Below are 22766 nucleotides of genomic sequence, written 5' to 3'. Positions count from 1 at the left end.
CAAAAGAAGAGATTAAAAGACCACTGACGTACACTAAACTGACCGCCCTATCTTCAGCATTTACATTTCATTGTAAGCAATTTTGAAATACTTTATAATTCATAGAATAGGGTTTACCATCCTTACAGTCTCTTATTTAGGTAATTAAGCACAAGTGATAATTGTAGATGTTTTACTTGGTATTATCAGTAGGTAACTTTTAGGATCAATCATTCTACATTAAAACATTGACTAAATTGAATTCCCTGGAATTCTCTCATTTACCTGACTACTTGTCTCATGAACTAGACATATCAATAGTGGAGGGGAATAGCAATCGACATAAGCAGAAGCATCACAGAGTAGACTAAAGTTGATCCAATTGTGGGAAGGAAAACCTGGAATCTCTTCTCCTGCATGAGGAAGATGCAGTCTGATCTTCTTGTAAAGGTGTGCATACCAGATCTCCTGGCTACTGCTAATGGAGAAGTCCTTTGGCAGACTGTACCTGCTCTGCTAAACAAGTCATTTGCTAAATAAATCCTAGAATCTATTGTAAGATATTGCTTCAGGACAACCTCATGTAAGTTATGTAGCTATCAGAGTATAAAATGGAGCAATTCTGTCACTGAACCCTTCTGTGTAAGTGATGTGGATACACATATCTCTTAGCAACCTCCTCTGTCACTCTGTGGACAGACCATATCCTAAGACAGCCAGGAAGAACCAGGTGCTGGGAGCTCGGCCTTTCTTTGCTTCTCCTGGGCCTTGGAATTACTCGTACTCTTGAGCTGATTAGTGAGCTGATTAGTGAGCTGACGTGCAGCAAGTGCTCTGATTCTTTTTGAGTTTGATATGAAAATCCAGCCCTCTGAATCTTGCAGTCTATTTTGATGAAGAAGGGACTCAAATTATATCTGTGGTCAGTGAGTTCTTTAAAAAGCTGTGACCTCCTTCTAAGCACAGAGATCACAGGGATCAGAGGGCAGCAAGGAAGCCAGGGAGGAATGTGAGGGCTTTGCTCACCAAGCAGCTTTCAAGAGCTTGGATGACATATGGGGGCAGGAAAGATGGTGGAATGAGATGGACATTATTACCCTAGATACATGTATGACTGCACTTATGGTGCGACACTGCATTGTGTACAATCAGAGAAATGCAAAGTTATGTTGCAATTATGTACTATGAATCAAAATGCATTCTGCTCTCATATATCCCTAATTAAAATAAATAATTTTTTAAAAAGATCTTGTACAAGCCACATGGTGGTGTATTTTGCTTCCATCCCACTCTTCTATCCCTTCCTTTACCCCTCTACACACATGCACAAATAAACTATAGCTATGTATATGTACATGTAGGTGTGTGTGTGTGTGTGTATGTATATATATATTTAAATAAAGGTTATACACTTTGGTTAACAAAATTACATACAACAGGAAGTGAGGGGAAAGGGAAAAATAATACAAGGGGGAGAAATGAATTACAGTAGAGGGGGTAGAGAGAGAAGAGGGGAGGGGAGGGAAGGGGAGGGGGGATAGTAGAGGATAGGAAAGGCAGCAGAATACAAAAAAAAAAAAGACCATAATATAAACATACATACCACCTAATCTTCCATCCCTCAATCAAATTAATTAATTAATTAATTTTTTTAAAGAGAAAGAGACAGAAAGAGATAGAAGAGAGAATTTTTTAATATTTATTTTTCAGTTTTCGGCAGACACAACACCCTTATTTTATTTTATGTGGTGCTGAGGATTGAACCCAGTGCCCCACACATGCCAGGTGAGCGCGTTACCGCTTGAGCCACATCCCCAGCCCAAATTAATTAATTAATTTATTTATTTATTATTATTATTATTATTATTATTTTGGTGCCACGTATTGAACCCAGGGGTGCTTAACCACTGAGCCACATCCCCAGCCCTTTTTTAAGACAGGGTCTTACTAAGTTACTTAGGGCCTCACTAAGTTGCTAACATTGGCTTTAAACTTGGTGATCCTCCTGCCTCAGTCTCCCAAGCTGCTGGGATTACAGGCATGAGTCACTGTGCCCAGCTTCCATCAAATGAATTTTAAGGGATTGAGGATGTAGCCAAGTGGTATGTTGCTTATCTAGCATGCATAAGGTTGGGGATTCAATCCCCAGTAAAGAAAAAAAAAATCAAAAGAGGGTGATAAGGGCTAAAGTCAGACAAGATATCACTCTTTGATTTCTTTTCCTGAGAAAGCAGAACATCACTGGAACATAGATGAAGGAGCTGCTACAAGAATCACATATTTGTTTCCAGGTTTAGAGAGAGAAAATGGATAGCACTTGAAACCAGGTCCAAGGCTCCCAGGCTGTCCATGTAGTGGAATAGAAACCTGGTGGGAAGGCCTGGGAGAAGAGTGCATTCTCCTGATGGGAAGCAAAGGGCCAACACCCTTACCATTTACAAAGAGGCAGAAGCAGGGGATGAGAAGAACAAATCCACACCCTGAGCCGCCACTTAGCTGCTATGGATCATAAGCCATGCGTGGGTGGAGGCACACCACCCACTTTACATGGAGAGACAGTGCGGGAGGATTAAAGGTGTACGACAAACATACTGACAGGACCAATGAACAAGGCACAAAGATATAGTGGGTATAACATTAAGTAACTGTAAAGGAAGAGCACAGTAGAACATGATTTTGTTAATATTTCTCAGGTTAAAAGAGACCTGAGCACAGAAACTAAAAAGATGGAGCATCCAAAAAAAAAAAAAAAGAAAAGAAAGAAGAAAAATATCTACATATATCTCCCGAGAAACTTTCTATATTATAAGGATAAAGCATCACAGGGAATCAGCCAGAAATCAAAACAGCAAATCATTTGTAAATAAAAAAGGTTTAGTCCCCTGCTGTCCAAAATATTAAATTTCAGAGATCATGGGGCAATGTCTAACCAACTAAGTCATTTATAAGACCAGTGTTATGGTTTCCATATTAGGTGTCTCCCAAAAGCTCCTGTGTGAGGTGGTGCAAGAAATTTCAGAGGTGAAATAATTGAGTTATAAAAGCTTTGGGCTGAGGATGTGGCTCAAAGCGGTAGTGTGCTCGCCTGGCATGTGTGGGGCACTGGGTTCGATCCTCAACACCACATAAAAATAAAATAAAGATATTGTGTCCACCTAAAACAAAAAAAATAAATAAATATTAAAAGCCTTGACTTAATAAGTGTGTTCATCCCCTGATAGGAATTAGCTAAGTAGTGACTCTAGTCAGGTAGGGTGTGGCTGGAGAAGGTGGGTCATTGGGGGATATGCCCTAGTGAGATGAACTCAGTCTCTCTTTGCTTCCTGGTGCATGTCCTAAGCCACTTTCTTCCACCACAGTCTTCCACCAAGATGTTCTCCTCAGGCCCAGAGCAACGGAACCAGCCATCTATGGACCGATATGTCTGCGAGCCCCCAGATAAACTTTTCCTCCTCTAAACTTATTTTTGTCAGGTCTCTTGGTCACAGCAGTGAAAAAGCAGACTAAATCAACCAGCCAGATAATTTACTTGGACTGGCAAAGGTCTTTGTTTATATGACAAAACAAAGAAAGGATGAGCAAGGACAATAGAAATTAGAATAGAAGTAACGGTCATCTCAGGTGTTGAAATAAGAGGTAAACTGATTTGCATATTGGCTAAAATTAGTTATATAACACCTATTAATATTATGCCTAAAAGAAAATGATAAAAACTTAAAGTAATTTTATTTAAAGTGAAATAAGGACATCAAAAGCAAAAGGAAAACTTGGACCCCCCATAAGCTTCTGGCAGATTTCATGGCCATTTTTTAACCAGATTCTGACTCAGCACTCCTTTGTGCCATAAACACCACTGCATAATTTATGCCCTTAAAACATTTATGCAAACACCAACCAACACAATAGTGCTCAATATTTACATTAATTAAATTTTGTGTTAAAGATTTAGGTACTATGGCACCAGTCAAAATTAGATTTGAGATGCATGTTCTTGTCAACATTTCCATAGATTCATTTCTTTTGGAAGGTTCATGGTGTTTAGTATATTATAATTATCATTTACTCTAACATTATATTCTTTCTTTAATGTGTCTGGAAGAGAAATAAGGCAGTTTTTACAAAAATAAGAACTTAAAAATAATTATTATATAACATATAATTTTAATCTTAAGTTTTTTTCAGATTAATAGACCTAAAATTTAGATACAAAAATAGATACATTCTAGTTCTTAATTATATATGTAGTAAAAACCAAGAGCATACTCTTTAATTGCAGATAGTACATGACGTACTAGATTAGGGTCATTAAACATCAATACTGTGCCTGGTGCTAAAATAGAAAATGTTTAAAAAATGTAGGTCTACACCAAGAAGTACCATTAGATAGAATACAATTATACTATACTTGTCACACATGGTAAATACTATCTAGATTATAAAATTAACACCTATCAGATGATGAACCGTGATTCACTCAATGACCTTTGGGAAGTAAACAAGACATAAATAAAAACAAAAACTTCCCTCCTTTTAAGGATTGTTCTGCTTTAGGCTTCAGATTTGCCAACAATACCAACAATAATGCCAACACAAACCACAGTTGGCCTCTTCCCTCTATCCTTTCATAGGAGACAGTGTCACCAAAGGGAGAAGGCAGGTGGAAATGGACATTCTGAGGAGAAGGGGCTAAGAAACTGTCATCCTTCAGTTCCAGCTTCTGAGACTCCCCAGGACAGTCCTGGGTCTTGCCCTTCCTGAATTATGGTTGCTCAATTCTTCATTCAAAGTCACTTAGTACCCTCAAAGTTAATGCCTTGATTGGTGTAGAGTCAGACTTTCAAATAAAAGGGTATAATGTGGATAAAAATCTGTAAAGTTGGTTCATACTGTAGGCCATAAGTGCGTGAATATGGTGGCACAACCAACAATTAAAGAGTTTAATGGAGGATAAAGCAACAGGAGTGAGAGCATATTCTTCCCCTGTACCAATGTGAGGGAATGAGAAAGACCTGAACTGTAGGTAGAACGGCAGGTACTGAAGATTCAAGCAACTGAAAGGACGTTGGATAAGTTAAAGAAAAATTTCAACATTCAGAAAATTTCAACATTCTTACCTCAAAGTATAAAATTCTTTACTTGCTGAAGAATGAGATTACTCAAAGCCAAGCTTAAAAAGCTGATCAGATGGGTTGTTGTAATGAAAATCTAGCTAGATCTCAAGTGTGAAGCTGGGTGTGGACACAGAATGGACAGAATGGGTCAAGGACAAGGATGACCTCCAGGAAGACTGGATGGATCTGCAGATGCTCCCTGCTCTGCCTAGGAAGCCCTTCCTCCTCCTCTCAGCACAAAGCAAAGCCAGGAGTGCTCAGAGTGGCATAGCAGGAGTGCCTACAGTGGCATAGCCAGGAGTGCCCATGCCTGCAGCCAGACTGCTTGGGCATGATCCCAACTCCATTAATTACTATGAGGCTCTGGGCAAGCTCCTTAAACCCTCCTTGGGCCTCCATTTACTAATCTGTAAAATGGTGCTAACAATGTAAACAAGATTATCAACCCAAAGGTTTTCTATGCCAATCCCCCCAGTGACGTGCAGAGGGCTAAGCACATGGCCTGGCACTCTATGCCAATATTACTGAAGAGAAACCTAACACTATTCTTCATGGCCCAGATGAAATAATAATAACCTCACAAGTGCAGAGTTCAAGAAGGGGAAAATTTGCCACTATACCATCTTTTGCTTAAGGCACTTCTGAGTTGGTTTTCAAACTGTTCCAGCCATCAATAAAAACTTCCTAGTCCCTTGATGTTGACTACCTCAAAACACAGGGTTGACAATGAAGCCAGAGTCAAGACAACCTTGAGAAACCATTGAGCCCTCATTCAGAAGCTGGGAATCCTATTTGGTGGTTCTGAAAATTGTCATCCACCATCTCTTGGGACAGTGTCATGATGCAACTAGTACTGGAACTTTAGGAAACTTGCAGGAAAAGGTGAGTGCATTAGAGTATGTTCATACTTCTTTCCTACTGAAAGCAGGTCCCATAAGAAACAGATGTTTGCTCCTGGGTGGAGCTGCAATTTCCCAGCAGTAATTTGTGTGGTAAACCCAAGGATTAGGAAGTGGACCAGTTGTCCCAAGTAGTCTTCGATTTGTCAGTCTCACAAACACTTTGTGCTTCCCTACAGGATCCAGAGTACCCAAAAGCCACTACCAACTGTCCTGCTGTAGCTCCTGGGGCATTAAACAACCCCGCCTAGTGCTTGTGGAAGGGAAGTATAAATGTGGGTAAGATTTACTGTTTTCTTCTAAGTGACAGAGATTCTCTGGGTAAAAGATGGATTAGGAACTCAAGGGCAAACATGTCTACCAAAAGGGCAGACTCTCCTGTGATGGGGTAAATGTTCTAAGGGCTCGATGCTCCAATCTGTATTTTACAAACTTCAGTAATCTCCATATCATGCTCCTAAATGTTGCTACATCCAACTATTTTCAATTATGAAATGTTTTTAATTGACTCTAAATTGAGATATCATAATTTTTACTTGTTTTATTCTATCCAATATCTATAAAATCACTGATCTGACCTGCATATTATGTATGTGTGTTTTCATATATATTAACTAAACACATAATTATTTTAATTTAAAAAAATTATAATTTCATATGACACTTTGGAGAAAAATGTGCCTTAAGTGATACAAAAATATACTCTTCTGTAAATAGTTTAAAATATTTTCTCCCATTAATTTTCTGTGCTGCTTAAGGGAATCAAATACACCCTCACATCTCACTGTAATGGCATCTGGGCTGAGTGAGGCATGGGCTGTGTTGGGGGGAAGGCCAGGCCTCCACTTGCTGTTCAATAAGGGGACAACATCCATCAGAGGAAAGCAGCCCATGTGTGCCAGCTGTCATAGCAGCAATGTGACAAGGAGAGCAGGACCCATAGCAGAAGAGGGGACACCCAAGAGCAAAATCTATGGTCACAGAGAGGTTGAGGACAAGCAGGATGTAATGCCACCCTCTCTTCCTAAATATCCTACAGGAGATGGCCTTAAGGGAGAAGAAAAATTACCCCTGGCTATCTGAATGAGACTTCTCTACCTCAGGCTACTTAAGCAATAGATTTCCTCTGTAATAAGCTAGGAATAAATAGTTGTTTTACTTGGTTGACAAGAAAAGGAAGGGAAAACAGGTTGCCACATAACATAAAGCTATTGCCAAGGAGGAAATGAATAACAATGAAAAAATGTTGAAAGTCTATTGTGATATTTCAGTATTTATGGTAGGAAAACTCACTCACTCAGACCATAAAGCTGACTGAAATGTTAAACTGAAATATTTAAATAAGTAAGTGTTAGAGGTAAGGAGGAAAGAGGACCATCCCAAGTCAAATCACTGTGCTTGGGATCTAAGGTATGGCCTGTGTGATTTAGGCTTGTTATCAGCCTTCTCACCCAAATGGTAAATCACTGCATGTTTCCAAGGAAAAGAACCCCAGGACACTCTGATTCAAACTGTGAGAGAGCACAGAACCTCCCCTGCTGGCATTCACAAAATGAGGTCTATTATTCATTAGGAAAATATTGATGCACTCATAACTGGAATGTAATTTCTCTTTGGAAGTTCAGACAGTCAGAAACTATTAATTTAACCTCACATACTAGGGAGAATTTGTTCCCCTGCCTTTTCCAGCACCTTGCAGTGACATGTGTTCCTCCATTCTCAAAGCCAGTGAGGCATCTGTGAATCTCTTTCTGGCCTCTCTCCCTCCTCACATCTTCGTCTCTGACCCTTCCTTCCCTCTTACAGACTCCTGTGGTTATACCAGGCATAATTCAGGACACTCTCCCCATTTCAACATCCTTCGTCACTCTGGAGAAGTCTCTTTTGCCATGTGAAGGCACATGTTCATAGTTTTAGGATTAGGATGAGGAACATTTCAAGGGGCACTGTCCTGTCCACATGGAGGCCTCCACCAGGTTCTTCTCCATATAGGCACTTGCTTCTCTGCCCTCTAGACTGTAAGATTTATGAAGATAGTACCATAGATTTATTATCCTACTGGGTATACAGCAGTAGTGTACTAATTAACAGTCAACCACATGTTCTCCAGGAGAAAAAGAAAAGTAGCTGTCCCAAGTTCTGCGGTTGGCATACTTTCATCATGGCCAATTTTGCGACAGTGATGTCACTGGATATGGAATTAAGAAAAGACACACAGTTGCCCACCCCCAACTGATATAATAAATAACCACAAGGACATAAACAATAGTAAAATGGAGTAAAATAACTACTGCAGGGGACTGGGGTGGTAACTCAGTGGTAGCAGGCTTACCTCAATACCACATAAAAATAAATAAATAAAATAAAGATATTGGGTCCATCAACAACCAAAAATATTTTAAAAAAAACACTAGGACAGGATGGTTTTTGACTATAACCTTTGCTTTTATTTTAATATAATTTATTTAATTGCGACTATAGATACATGTAAATAAACTAATTTTTAATAAGGACTCTTTATCAGTCAGCTTAAAACCTTCCTCAAAACATAACAATCAATTCTTACAATTGTGAGAATTGTGCTGTAGGTATGTAATAAATATTTGTTTATTCAATAAATGAAGTAGTATATCTAATGATAGTATATTAATGTATATTCAGATGTAAATCATCTGATTCATTTTTCTTTGCTAAAACATTAGTATTAAAATTAATTTTATTCTAATTTGAAGATAGGATACACTAAGTTTGAGCACTACCTCTGGTCACACAGCAATTTAAAAAGTAACACTTTGATCTTAGTTATTATTTCTTATTTAATTCTTTAGCTATTGTCAACCTTGGTGGGAATTATGTTGTTTAAAAGTATATTTAAGATATTTAACTATTTTATATGAAATGCAAACTAGTAGGTTAAATTTGAGACAAGCATTATGAATATATTATTATCTTGATTTGGGAAAATTTTTCACATTCATAGTACCTGAAGAACAAAGTATGAATAATTAATATATTATTGCCAGGTATTATGATGCTAATCTTTAAAATTTAAAATTAAGAAGTGTCCTGAGAGCTTCTATTTATAATCCAAATGATAAAAAAATTCTTAAAAATTATTGAAATGAGACTTTCTATATTAGAATGCTTATTTCTAGTTGCCTCTCCATAGTCCCTTTTAGTGAACAATACCCAAGTACTATGTAATATAACTTTTCTGCCTACCTTATACCTTCCCACCAAATCACAATGAACCTTCACAAGTCACATAAACATGACACTATTGAAGGTTTTCAGGCATTACTTCAGAATTAATGTGAATTACACAGCCAAGAAAAGTTTCAAAAGAAAGACGATATGTAACGCCAACAGTAGGATGATCAAAGATAAAATATTTGGCTAGAAAGCTTTCTAAAAAGCTTTCTAAAGTCAATACACAAAACACGACAAGGGAGAGAGGAGGAAAGAATAAAAGTGCACTGGACTAGACAAGGAGAATGAAGGAAGGGGGAGTGGGAACAGGAAAGACAGTAGAATGAATTAGGCATAACTTTTCTGTGTCCATATATGAATACATGACCAGCGAAACTTCACATCATGTACAACCACAAGAATGGATCCTAATTAGAATAAGTTATAGTCCATGTAAGTATAATATGTTCAAATACACTGTACTGTCATGTATATCTAAAAAGAGCAAATAGAGGCTGGCTTTAAATTTATGATCCTCCTGCCCCAGCCTCCTGAGTTGCTGGGATTACAGGCATATGCCATTGTGCCCAGTTGAAATAAAATGTCTTCTATTGACAAAATAAATAAATAAATAAATAAATAAATAAATAAATAAATAAATAAATAAATAAAGTCAATGAGTCTTTTCCTATATTTAGTAAAACAAAATATGGGGAAGGAATTACTTTTCAATGAAGGGTAGTGAGTATACTTCCAAACATGTGTGGGCCAGTGTTGCTAAATGCACAGATTATGGAGAAAATGTTAGCAAGCAGAAGAAAGAGAACTCTGCAGACAGAACATATAACTTATAGAATTAAACTTGCAAAATTAACAAGAAATGTCATAATTATCAATATTCTGTTGCTATAAATAAAACATTTTGATTAGCTTGATGTAGACTGATTGACCAATGTAGAATTTTTTTTCATTAACTTATATAAAACTTGGCTAAAAAAAATCAAGTTTATACTATCATAGCTTGAAAGCATACAATCCATTTAGACATCTTGGAACCACACTTATCGATTTTGATTGGGATCAAAATTCAAAGCCACAGTCAATGAAGATTATTTCTGACAGCCATCACACAAGAACCATCCATCCCAGGCAGCTTTAATTTCATGATTTACTTACACACTTCCTGTGGTAGAACTGCTATCAGTGAGGAAAGATCCATTAGTTCTTTCCATCTGGGCCAGTCTGAAAAAATGAAAATAAGGACATCAGATAATGTGGCTGCAGAGAACATAGTCAACTGAGAGCACATCCACAGTCATTGTCATAATTTTAACAGAGAAGGGTTCAAATCTGCTAACAAGATTATAAAACTAAAATGGCATCTAACGTCCAGCTACATTTCTATCACCACTGCCGTAAGGCCTCTATCTTCCACCAGACTGTATTGTCCCCTACCCATCTCTCAGGCCCTCTAGCTGGTCTTCTACATTGAAGGGGGGTTATATTCCCACACAAATCCAATTATGTTTCTTTCATGTGTAAAGGCCCTCTACAATTTTCCTTTCCCTAGGGACAGGACCCAACTCATTAACAACTGGGCCCTTCACCCTCAGACCTCAACTTCTGCCCCCCATACTTTCTCCCTCTTTCACCCTTTCCCCTTCCTGCAGTTGAGAAAAGAAGCCACATTCTTTCCCAGTCTAATGTTTTTGAGTATATTTTCCCATCAGCCTAAGCAACCCTTTCTCCAAAAATTCTACTTGGTCCTGATTCAGTTCAAATATTACTAGTTTTGTGACCCTTAAACTGGTGTTTTCAAGCATAGCCAGTTACTAGGACCATAAATGCCTAGTGTTAACTACTTCACTGAAAATCTGTGCATACCATCAAGACTGCCCTATATTTTATATTGCTTAGGGGCTCGAAAACAAACCCCTATAATAAAGCATTAGTGTGCACTTAATTACATATTGTAATTCATAGATGTACCATCTCCTGAGAGTACCTTCAATCCCTGCTTTCATTCACCAAAATTGGGTCACATTATCTAAATCCTGCCTGTACCATGTTTGGATTCTTATGAGCTCAGTAATCACAGCCTATTGAGATTTATTCTTCACAGAATATAGCACAGGTGTTTGGTAAAGTACAAATTGCAATGCAAAGAGAGCCCAGATTCCAAATATAATGGAATTGCGGCTCCTGCAAAAGAACATTCCTTAAATGAAGATAGGTTAATAGTATTAGATTAATACAGAAATAGATATTATCCAGGGTGACAGCGGGGCAGAAGCCTCCTGTCAAATTTCTTACCTTGTGGCATACTGTTCTATTCTTGAATGGGTGTCATCGTGAAACAGCTGAGGAGACTGTGAAGGGCTGTTCAGGAAAAAACAAAGGGTGGTTTTATGTCAAATATTGATAGATGTTACTAGCAGGGATGTTAGTTTTACTTTAGATAAATAATGAATTTGCCATGCAAACAGACCACCAGGATTGTTACCCAGGGTGTAGATGTATTACTTTAGAACAGGAGTTTAGTCATCATCTGCATGCTAGAAGGCCTGATCAGAACACCAAGCTCAACACTGGGCTGTGAATACTCACTCATAGTGCTCTGGCCACATACTGATGAGCGTGACGGGACTGCAAGGAGGGGAGAGGAGACAAAAGTAACAGAACAACACTTCAGAGCAGTCCCAGACAAAGGGCGGGGCATTCCACTCATACATCTACCTGACATCCATCATGGGGAAACCAAAAATAACAGAAGTCACAGCTTATGCTAGAGAAGATGCTGTGTGTTCAAGTGTCTGTAGGGGCCTTTCTGGTCAGTCTTAGGTCTAATAGGATATTTGTTACAGGGGAATAGCAAATACATTTAAAAACTAAGAAAAAAACCTCAGGATGTTCTATAATAGCTCAAAATGCTAGAACAATGTTAATGAAAGCATTCTATATCATTCTGAGAGAAGATGTAATCATATTCTTGTTTTTCCTGGAAAAGAAGCTTGATCAGAAAGGTGTAGTTAAATATGTAACACCTGATTATATATTAATGGCAAAGTTGAAGTAAAATTAGATTTTTCTGATTCTTCATCCAATTTTAAATGAAAAATTCACACCCAGGTGTACACAAAGTATCTCCACTTCACGGATAGTTGGAAAAGATGCAACCTACATCCCTCCCCTATAGTCCTCTAAATTGCCACAGCATCAATAAAACCAAAAGCAAAATCTCTAGAGCAGGATATGTTGTCTTCAGACAAAATTTCCTCCAGAATTTCAATCTAGGAAACTGACACATGAAAACATGTTCTGCTCCACTCAGGGGCTTGGGTCTGCAGTGGGATTGTTCAGCATCACTTGAAGCCCAAGGGGCAGCCCCATTCTCTCACACTGCCTAGGAATCCCCAAGCCTCCATAAAATGCCTCTGAAAACATTTGATCCTAATAAAAGCCAGTTCAGGGGGTGGGGTTGTGGCTCAGTGGTAGAACACTTGCCTTGCATGTGTGAGGCACTGGGTTCAGTCCTCAGCACCACATAAAAATAAAGGAAAAAAAAAAAGGTATTGTGTTATGTAAGCTAAAAAAAAAAAATTAAAAAAAAAACAACCTAGTTCAAACCCCAACTTTTATTTCCATGGAGGGGGAAGGGCAACAAATGTAGAAATTAAAAAGTACAAAGAATACTAGTTCTATACTTAAATAAATAAATAAGTACAGTTTCCTGCAAAAGCTAATGCAGATTGAAGCAAAATTATTCTAGATTTCCTTGGTTCTCCTAGCTCTATTTTGTGTCCATACCTAAGAGACAGTTAATGATGTCGTTATCTCTGACTGTGAAGCACAAGTCAATATCTGCATGGCAAAGACTAAAAAGAGATGAAAGGTCATCTTTTGGGGATGAAAAACTACAAGTCTTCAGACCTACTTTCAAAAACCCTGTGTTTGTCAGAATATCTAATCTGTAAGTAGCCTTAATTATACAGGTGCAAAATAGATACAAGAACAACTAAAAAAAAAACAAAACAAAACAAAACAGTATTATTCCTTACTCTTTTTACACCACTTCTTTTCGTTAACCTGAAATAAGGAGGTTAAATGTCAGAAGGCTGACTGGCTACACACTTTGTAAAAACAGTAACTGCCTGAGATTGTTGCTAAATTCAAGTGTGCAACAACATTTGACATGAACTTTAAACGGAAGAAAAATGTGTATTTTTGATATGAACAGACCTTGGGAAAGCTTTGTGAAACTGCTTGACTGGTTCTTGTGAAGTTAATTCAGTTAGAACAAAAGTGATTCATGAACTGAGATAAGGGTGGCAGGGGCAAAAAAACATGTGAAGAGTTTCTGGAAAGAAGTTTATTTTTTATGGAAAATTTCTAGCAAAAGAAACAGAGATTTAAAAAATCTAACTTTAGGCTTCCTAGGCTTCAAAGCATTTTGACTTGAAGGAAAAAAAAAATTAAGTGATAAATTTTCACATTTAATTCTGGAAGGGAAAAATAAGGCTCTACTGAGTAGTAAGAACCTGTGGTTATTAAAGAGGGTTGAAAGTGAGACCAGGGCTGGGTATGCAGATCAGTGGTGGAGGGCTTGCCTGGCATTCCTAAGACCTAGATTCAAACCCCAGCATTGAAAATAAGTAATTATTAATTCTGATGGTGGTGATACCAATTGGTGTGTTAGCACAGACTTATACTACAGCCTCTCCTTGTTTTACAGTGTGCTGGTAGAGCAGGGTGTTTTGGTTAATCTCACATAAATAATGCAAGGAATTGGAATCTGTTAGACTTCATAATATATGAAATGAAACCCAGACTTCAAAGAATGTTGTGATGTTTAAGGCACCTTTTTAGTGCCTTAAATTCTCAGCAGTCTGTTACTTATGCTTCTGTTTTTTTGCCTTCCTCAATCCACATGTCCCAAGGCAGGTCACTGGGATCCCAGCTGCTCTATTATATATAAATTCTCAATGGCTCCCCACAGCTCTGAGGATAAACTCCAAAGGCTCTGGTGTGGCTTACAAGGCCCTTCGTTTTCTGGCTTCTGGTTCTTTCTCCACTCTCACTTCTTGCCACTATTCTGGGCTTCCCACCCATTTCAGAAACTTATCATCCTCCATCCTTTCAAAAATGCTTACATTGCCCCCAAACTTTCCCTATTCCCCCTCCAAGTACACCAATCAATCACAAGTTGCCTTATTTGTCTTTCAGATCTCAGCTTAGCTCTCACTTCCTCCCAGTCCAGTGCTTCTGCAACCATAACCACTCCTACTATGAACTGGTTCTTGCTATAGCAAAATCTTTTTTTTTTTAATTATGAAATTCATCTATTCACTTCTACCAATACCAGAGAGGGGTGTCTATTTTACTTTTTGAATCTTTAAGGAAACCAACCTAACCAACCATTTTAGTGGATAATCATCTCTCACAGCACTCAAATTACTTTTGTTTTTATTTTAGTTTGTTTCTCAGGTTTGTTTTCCATTTATACACTTTTTAATCAACTTACACTTATTTATTTTTTGAAACATCTTACATAAATTGCCATGAAAATAATGTAATAAACCTTAGCTTGGGTATCTTTAACCCCTTTAAAAATAGTTCTTTTTTTCTCCCATAAATATTTTTCATGCATATACATATAATCACTACTCGGAGGATAAAACATGACATTTTACAAGATGAAAGAGAAAGAAGCAAAAGAAAACTCTAATCAGCTCCATAAATAACTTCAACACCTTCACCACTTCACTGGTTTTTCTCCAATGTTCTCCTCCCACAAATAGGAGAATAAATGTAATCAAACTTTTTTACTACCCACTCACCAGAAGATGAAGTGGCCCTGTACTAGAAAGGCCTCAGGAGGCAAATGAACTACCCCAAATCCAAAGAGCTCCGACTAGGATTTGAAAAGGAACATCTGCCCACTGTATTCAGCAGCTCATAAATCTTCTTCAATAAGGATCCTGTGCATTGATTTAATCTGATACTCCTCCTTTTCTTTCTCTTGTTTCCCTCTCACTGATAAATTTATGTACAATGACGCAAGGCATTTTTAGCAGTGTACCCCAAAATTGGTGCATAAAGTCATTTGACATGTTTTTCTGTTAATTTGCACGTTAAAAGAGTCATTCATACTGGCACGATTGATTCCAGTGATGACTGGACATCAAAAGGCAAACTATTGAAAGTATTTAAAAAGAGTATGAAAGATATATCTACCTGCATGCTTCAGGTGAAAGATGTAGATATTTGGGACACACAATGCCAGTGGTTTATCAAAAGAGCACAAGGTACATTGCTTAATTCAAACCTATCAAATGACCCTATAAATTAAAGCACCAAGTGGTAATTCTATGGTTTAGACAGCCACTACAAACGTTAGTTGGATCTGATATAAACAGATGTAAAAGCTTATCATAAGGTGTTCAGCTTGGTTAAACAGTAAATTCTATTATAAAACAAGAATTATTGGCAGAATTATTAGAAGAATAATATTAGCAGAATTATTTTACTAGAATTATTAAACAAAAAGGCAAAACCATACCCACAAACAAAAGAGAAGACCAGAAATAGACATTTGCTGAATATATGTAAATAGCTTTTTTTTTTTTTTTCCGGTATGAAGAATTGAACCCAGGAGGCTTAACCAGAGCCACATCCACAGCAATTTTTTTTTCTTCTTTTGAGACAGGGTCTTGCTAAGTTGCTTATGGCCTTGCTAAGTTGCTGAGGCTGGCTTTGAACTTACAATCCTCCTGCCTCAGCCCCGCAAGCTGCTAGTTAAATAGCTCTCCTTAAACTAACATTGATCTCATAAAATTTGTTCTAATATGAACAGTGGAAAAAACAATTAGGAACGTCACATACCAAACACAGTTTGTTATCAAGCAGAATTATCAAAAAGTTTGAATTCTTTCTTATACTCTATATGTGCATGTGTTATATGGACCTTTCTATATATAAAAGAAAGATTCATGTGCTCAGAAATTCAGAAAAGTTCCTATTCTACCAGGCTACCATGGGGATAAAAGAAAAAAAGTCAGACCAAGTCATCTGTTCTATTTTGACATTTTTGAGCCACTGACTGTCAGAACACATTGGACTACTATGATTCTCTGATTATCTCTCATATTCAAAATAAAATGAAGTATGACAAGCCACTCTGGTGATGATTAGCAGTACAAGTTGATTTCCCCAGATGCAACCACAAAAGCATGGCCTTGGCAAGCATTTTTAAATTGTCTTAAAGTGATTCAAAGACTTAAATTTTTTTCAATTTTGATCTTCATATATAATTGTTTAGTAACATAAAATTACTTCCTTGCATTTCTTCTAGCTCATTTAAAGCTGTTTTTTTCCTTTTCCTTTCAAGCTATAAATTTTTATTTTACTTAGCTTTATAAATCCCATAGCAATTATGGTATTTTAGAATCTTATTTATGGTCGTCAACTCAAAATATCTACTTTAAAAAAATTAATATATACTTTGAAATTTTCTATTGCATGTAATACATAAAGCTGTTTCATTTTGCTGCCTTCATCATTATCAGAAAAGAGATAAGAAAGGTAATGAGATTTCGATAAGATTTTTAGCATAGATGAGTATGTGAAGCAAGAGATTGAGTATGATTAATAAATTTCTATTAAAAAAAGATTAAAATGCACTATGAGAAATAGTAAAAACAACTCCAAAGGGGAAAGGGGATGAGAAAGCACTAATATTAAAATTTTATTTAAGTACTTTTAAAAGGAAAAGAGATGCTCAAGAAAAGAGGTCACCAGTTTGGAAACACATACAAGATGAATGTGTTTAAGCTGCAACACTGTCAAATGTAAATAACTAAGATTCATAATTGTAAAGACTGATTCCAAGGAATTTACCTCTCAAGACAGAACATTTTACCAAAACACAAATCTTTTTGGTTTTAATTTCTCATGTGCTACTAACATAAAAAAAAAACACATAAGGTATAAATGTTCATAGAATATTTAATTAAAAATGGAACTTACGTCTCCAAGTTGTCACCTTCAAGAACCGTCTGAACAGGCAGGTAGCCAAGCCGAGGATGTTTAGCAAAGTATTTCTTTGACCTGAACTTGTTCTTCAGCACCTTTGTGAAGTCTCGGACATCTTCCCCAGATGTTGTCTGTGAGATTGAAAAAATTACACTTCTCATGAAAATCAAAGGAGATTACTCTCTACAATGAAATCAGAGTAAACTGATGCAATTTAATACCAACCATTTGCTAGTTTTATGAATTTCTGGAATTATACATGATATTATGAAAACACATGGCAACTGGTATTCACTAAATGTATCCAGTGATTGATGTTTTAAATTTTCTCTTGAAAATAAACCAAAACTATACATTTCCCCAATATTTTATGACTTGAATCAAAAAGTTAAATTACTTTTAGAAATATTATTGCTTGATTTCTATTGCTAAAATGATTTGATGTTTAAAAAGTAGTGATGACGACTAGTAACATAAACTGAGTAAGTGATAAATGTTATTTATTTACTCTGCTGTGTGCTCCCTGCCCACAACCTGTCTTTTATTTCACAAGTATTGCCCAGAACTCATACGAACTTGTTTTGAAAAGAGAAAGTTTAAAATATAGCTATATTTTAAAACAATTAATTAGTCGGCATTTATATAGCTGTGCTACTTTTTAGGATACTCCCTTTCCATCTAAATATGTTTGCTTCTAGTAAAGACTAAGGGAAACTTTTGATTCTACTCTAGGCTTGCAAAGAACAGAGGCACGAATAATCCCAAAGCCAGTTATGAACTAAAATTCATCATCAATTTTCACATTATTAAAACAAATAACTTCCTGCAAGGACAGACCTGCACAATCATTAGGCCTTGACTCCAGATTTATAATGTCAAAACATTTTCTGACTAACTGAAAATGAACTATAAGGATCTGAAGTTATATGGATACTGACCATCTCAGACATCTAACAGACATGCAGAAAAAACAAATTAAAAAAGGAATCAAGGCAACTTTGTGTAGGAAAATGGGTTGCTATAAGAGATGGTGGTCTGTGAATATTCAGATTTTATCAAGCAGAATAGGAGAGAGAATAAAGTTGGGAGTCAAGAAGGAAATGCAGAGAATGAATATCTGGGACTGAGCATAAAACTGAAAACATATCCCTCAACTGCAGAGGACACCCATAGCTTTTATAGTAGGTACCACAATAATTTAGTTTATAGATAGACTGCTTCTGAATGTCTTGTAAAAAATGGCTAAGGGAAGAAGCTTTTCATAACAGAAATGCCAAAAGAAGAACCTTGTGTTAGGATAAGCATTTGTGGCCCAATTATTTCTATGTCTGCTCTTAGCACATTGTTAATATACATAGAAATACTTGATGAAGTAATGTACTCCAGCCTTTACTTGGACTGTCTCCAAGCCTGGCAATGGAAAGGTTTTGATCTCCTAGGCTAGTGGTTTTCAAGTACATCCAGGTCTCCAACTTCCACCCTGAGTTGGGTGGGCAGGAGAAAAGGCCAGTGGTCAAGACACCAAGTTCTTTATCCAGTATGCCTTAAATGAGGCAGCATATATTGTACAATTTGGTGGTTATTAGTGTATTCAGAGCTGAACAACTATCACCACTATATAAGTACATAATATTTCATTACCCCTCAAAGAAACTCCATACCTCCATCCCCCAAGCCTGGCAAGCTCTAATCTATTATCTGTCTCTATGAATTTGTCTGTTCTGGACACTTCACAGAAATGGATTCATATGATACATGGTCTTTTATGACTGGCTTCTCTCATTGAGTATAATGTTCCAGTTTATTTATATCTGGGTTCCTACATGGACTTATGCTTAGGAAAAATTACAAATCACCCCAAAACACAAGTCTAATTCCACATCATATATTGTTTAGTAAATATATTCAACATATGGAAGACCATGGGAAAACCAACCAACAAACAAAAAAACCTCCTTTCTACCCCTCCTACTATCACCACAACCAACCAACCAACCCACCACGTACCTTCTCAGAAAGTTATAACAGAGACTGAAATTCAATTGTTTTTAATAGTGTATACATTTGCATTGAAAATTAGTGCATATTCACCCAGAAAAAGAACATTTTTATTTCCTCAATGATTTTCATATTGAGGGGGGAAAAAAACATCTCACCCAAAGCTGTAATCTTAGGGCATTAATTCACTAGTGCCATAAACCTCATGCAATATTAAAAAAATATGAAATGTTATTCATCCCACAGAAACTAGGGATTAGATTCAGGGTAGCAGAATGTAATTCTTCTGTTGGGATAGAGCCAAGAAAATGAATTAAACCCACTTTTTCATCAAAAAATGTTAAAATATTTATATATATTTGGTCTAATTTGCTATCTAATGACAGTTACTAATATTTCTCTAAATTATAGTACAGTGGTTTGGTTAAAAAATAAAAGAAGAAGAAAGAGGACCACATACCTAACAAATTAAATATAGTCAAATTGAACTCTATCTTCACAGTATAGACATGACACTTTGTTTTTAAAAAGCAAATAACTATTACTATGCTATAACTTTCCATTTCATCTCCTTATTATGGCTTACCATAATAGGGAGTCCTATCATAATATGGAGATGAAATGGAAAGGAACACTCATTACTGTCCAAATTATCCAACATTTTAAATGACACATGCACTTCATGACAGATTGGGTTTTTGTTTACTGCCGTAAGGACAAAAAAAGATTTTGCAGATCCCATTACAAATGAGTGTAGTAATACGCTAACATAGAACCTTGGACCTCATAATTAATTTTCTTTCAATCTCATCTAACTGCCATGACTTGTAAAGACATTATTATCAGTTATTTGACCTGAAAAGAAACTGACATTAAGCCTTCAAGAACTCCAGTCAAGTTCACTAAAGAGAAAGCTGTTATGGCATACGTGGGCCTTTTCATCACATCAGCACTAGGTCACTACAAGAAAAATGGAACCATTTTAAGTTTTGTAGGAGAAAGAAGCCATAGCCCTTAACAAAAATATCTGTTATTACATTCTGAAATCTCTCTTCATTTTAAACAAAGCAGTGCTAAGATGCCATTGGTTGATCTTTTAGAAATTTATGTTGAAATGACATTTTATAGATTTAAATTGTATCAAATGTTTAATGCAACTACCATTAGAAAGAAAATATAAATAAGGGAGTAAAAAGAAGGAAGGAAGGAAGGAAGGAAGGAAGGAAGGAAGGAAGGAAGGAAAGAAGGAAGGAAGGAAGGAAGGAAGGAAGAAAGGAAACTGTAAACTGGCTTTCAGTCACCCAAAGATAACCACTCTTAAAATTTTGGAGACTAGACTGATATATATTTCAATCTTTATTATTGTAAAATAGAGACAAACACAACAAGTTATGGCTTCATGAATTATCATGTGACAATACCATCTGATTCAGCTAATGGAGTTCTGCTGAATATTCTAGAAGCCTTTTCCATTCGCAACTCCCTTTCCCTCTCCATAATAAACATTATGCTCATTTTTACGTTATAAATAATTTATTTATATTTTGAAAGTAGTTTTATCACTCCACCTTCTATCCCTAAATATTATGGTTTATTCTTGTGCATATTAAAAAGTCCAGTACTGATTAATTATTGTTTTCAATCCATAGTCTCCTCCTCTACACCTGCCATTTTTTAAAAATTTGTCTGTTGGAAAACCCAGGCAAGTTGACATATACAGTTTTCCAGACTCTCAATTTTGGAAAAATGTGCATTTTTGTTGCAATTCATCATGTCCCTCTGTCCTCTAGCTATCTTGAAAATTACCAGCTAGATCCAGAGAATGCATCAGAGTCAGGTTTGATCTTCTGGTAAGAGTGGTGGTATTTGGCCAGATTACCTGAGGTCATTTCTCTTTTGTTATTCTGGCAGGTTCTCATGAGGAATGCAACTCTATCCATTCACTGGGGGCTACAAAATGGTGATGCTATCATTCATTTTTCATTTATTAGTTGAAATGCTTTTATGGAAAAACATTCCTACATCTACTATTTAGCTACTCAATGATACAGTTAATTTAGAAAGGCAGGATACATGTTTGACTGTATTTCCTTTATTGACCAATTTTCATTACTGAACTGGTTTCCTATCATCCTTCAAAGATAACCAATCTCTTTCTTTTTTTATTTGTTTGTTTGTTAAATACCACTATGAACTCAGATTTTAACATCTCTGATGGGTTTCAATCTATAGAAATTTTATCATTATTGAAGCTCTAATTGTCTGATCTTTGGCTGGGACACCACTTTGAGGATTAGGTTTCAACATATGACTTGCGGGGAGAGGGAACATAGACATCCTGTCTGTAGCAGCACTTAACCATTAGCCTTCTTGGTCTTGCTTCCTAACTCTCACTCCTCACCCAGCATACCCTTAGGGCCAGACTTCTTCCTTTCAGTTCTTTGCTCTGAGCTGCTTAATGCTGGTTCTATTCCCAACAGTTAATCCCTTACATGGGAAAAGTCCTTTTTCTACAGGAAAGCCTTAGTACATTACGTCTGAGGACTCAGAGGGCCAGAGCACCATTCGAATCAGAATTACACACCTTCATATCTTGGGCTCTAGGCCAGGCTCTCCCAGGTGGAGCTCTGCTCTAGAACCAGACCTTGGTGTTTTCCACGGAGTACCTGCTGGTGGTCACTTAGTGACACCCAATTTTAATTTTGAGAATATCTTATCACCTATTTGTGTTATAAACATTGTCTGTGGATTTGAGGTCTTGCTGTCTAGTGGCCCTGTCTCTTTCTCTGTAACTATTTCAATAAATGGGATGAAAATGACAAAGGAAAAAGAGACTGAAAAAGTTGAAGTCACACAACCACCATCTGCCTCAAGTCCCCCTGGATGGGTTTCTAACAAGCACACAAGAACTCACATATGAAAATGAGAGCTGCCCTTCAAATTGTCATTTCTGGAGAGCTAATGATAGTGAGTGATTCTGAAAAACATTTTAGAACTGAACCCATAGAGACAAGTGGGTATATGAAACTCAAATTATCCTTTACTCCACTCTGTAGTTAAGTAGCAGTAAGATAATGGAAACTTATTTGAAGGACAAGAACTAACCAGATCTTGACTTGCTCCCCAGCAACAAATACACATGAATGAATAAAATATGAAAAAGTATTGTTGAATTAAAAATCTACTCTGAGATAAACCCATGCATGTGTCCATGAAAACTTTAAAGGAAATCCTGCAGAAGATGGAATCAGATGGGATTTTTCACTCTTCAGATTCTATTTTACCAGCAACAATAATAACAAAAAAGGAATATTCTGAATTTTCTTCTAATGATTCCGTGACTTACAAAAATTAAAGACCCATTATATGGAGCATGATTTTCAGTTATTCTCTTTTGCTGAGTTGTAAACCTATATATTAGAGCACATGTATTGCTCAGTGTGTCCGTGTTCATATTTCAAACTGTGTATTGTTAGTTTAAATGCAGATGCCTATGCATTATTAAACTTCAAAAACATTGATAAATGGCTAAAAGGCTTTTCCTTCTCTTTAATGTGAA

At 36.6% G+C, this 22766-nt stretch overlaps 1 protein-coding gene across 7 annotated transcripts in view; it reads right to left on the bottom strand.

Moving 5' to 3' along the window:
- The window catches only part of UTRN (utrophin), a 529451-nt gene that overhangs the window by 15785 nt on the left and 490900 nt on the right, over window positions 1-22766 (bottom strand). For all 7 annotated transcript variants that reach the window (XM_081294420.1, XM_081294421.1, XM_081294422.1 and 4 more), the window contains 4 exons: window positions 17204-17340; window positions 11786-11824; window positions 11492-11557; window positions 10355-10420 (listed from right to left, as the gene is read on the bottom strand). In XM_081294420.1, the coding sequence (XP_081150546.1) occupies window positions 10355-10420; window positions 11492-11557; window positions 11786-11824; window positions 17204-17340 (308 nt within the window). The remainder of the gene's footprint in view (window positions 1-10354; window positions 10421-11491; window positions 11558-11785; window positions 11825-17203; window positions 17341-22766) is intronic.

This window comes from Spermophilus citellus (assembly GCF_964194105.1).
Source record: "Spermophilus citellus genome assembly, chromosome: 5".
Taxonomy (NCBI): domain Eukaryota; kingdom Metazoa; phylum Chordata; class Mammalia; order Rodentia; family Sciuridae; genus Spermophilus; species Spermophilus citellus.
The sequence above is the reverse complement of the archived record's forward strand: the minus strand, read 5'-3'. Positions and strand labels throughout refer to the sequence as shown.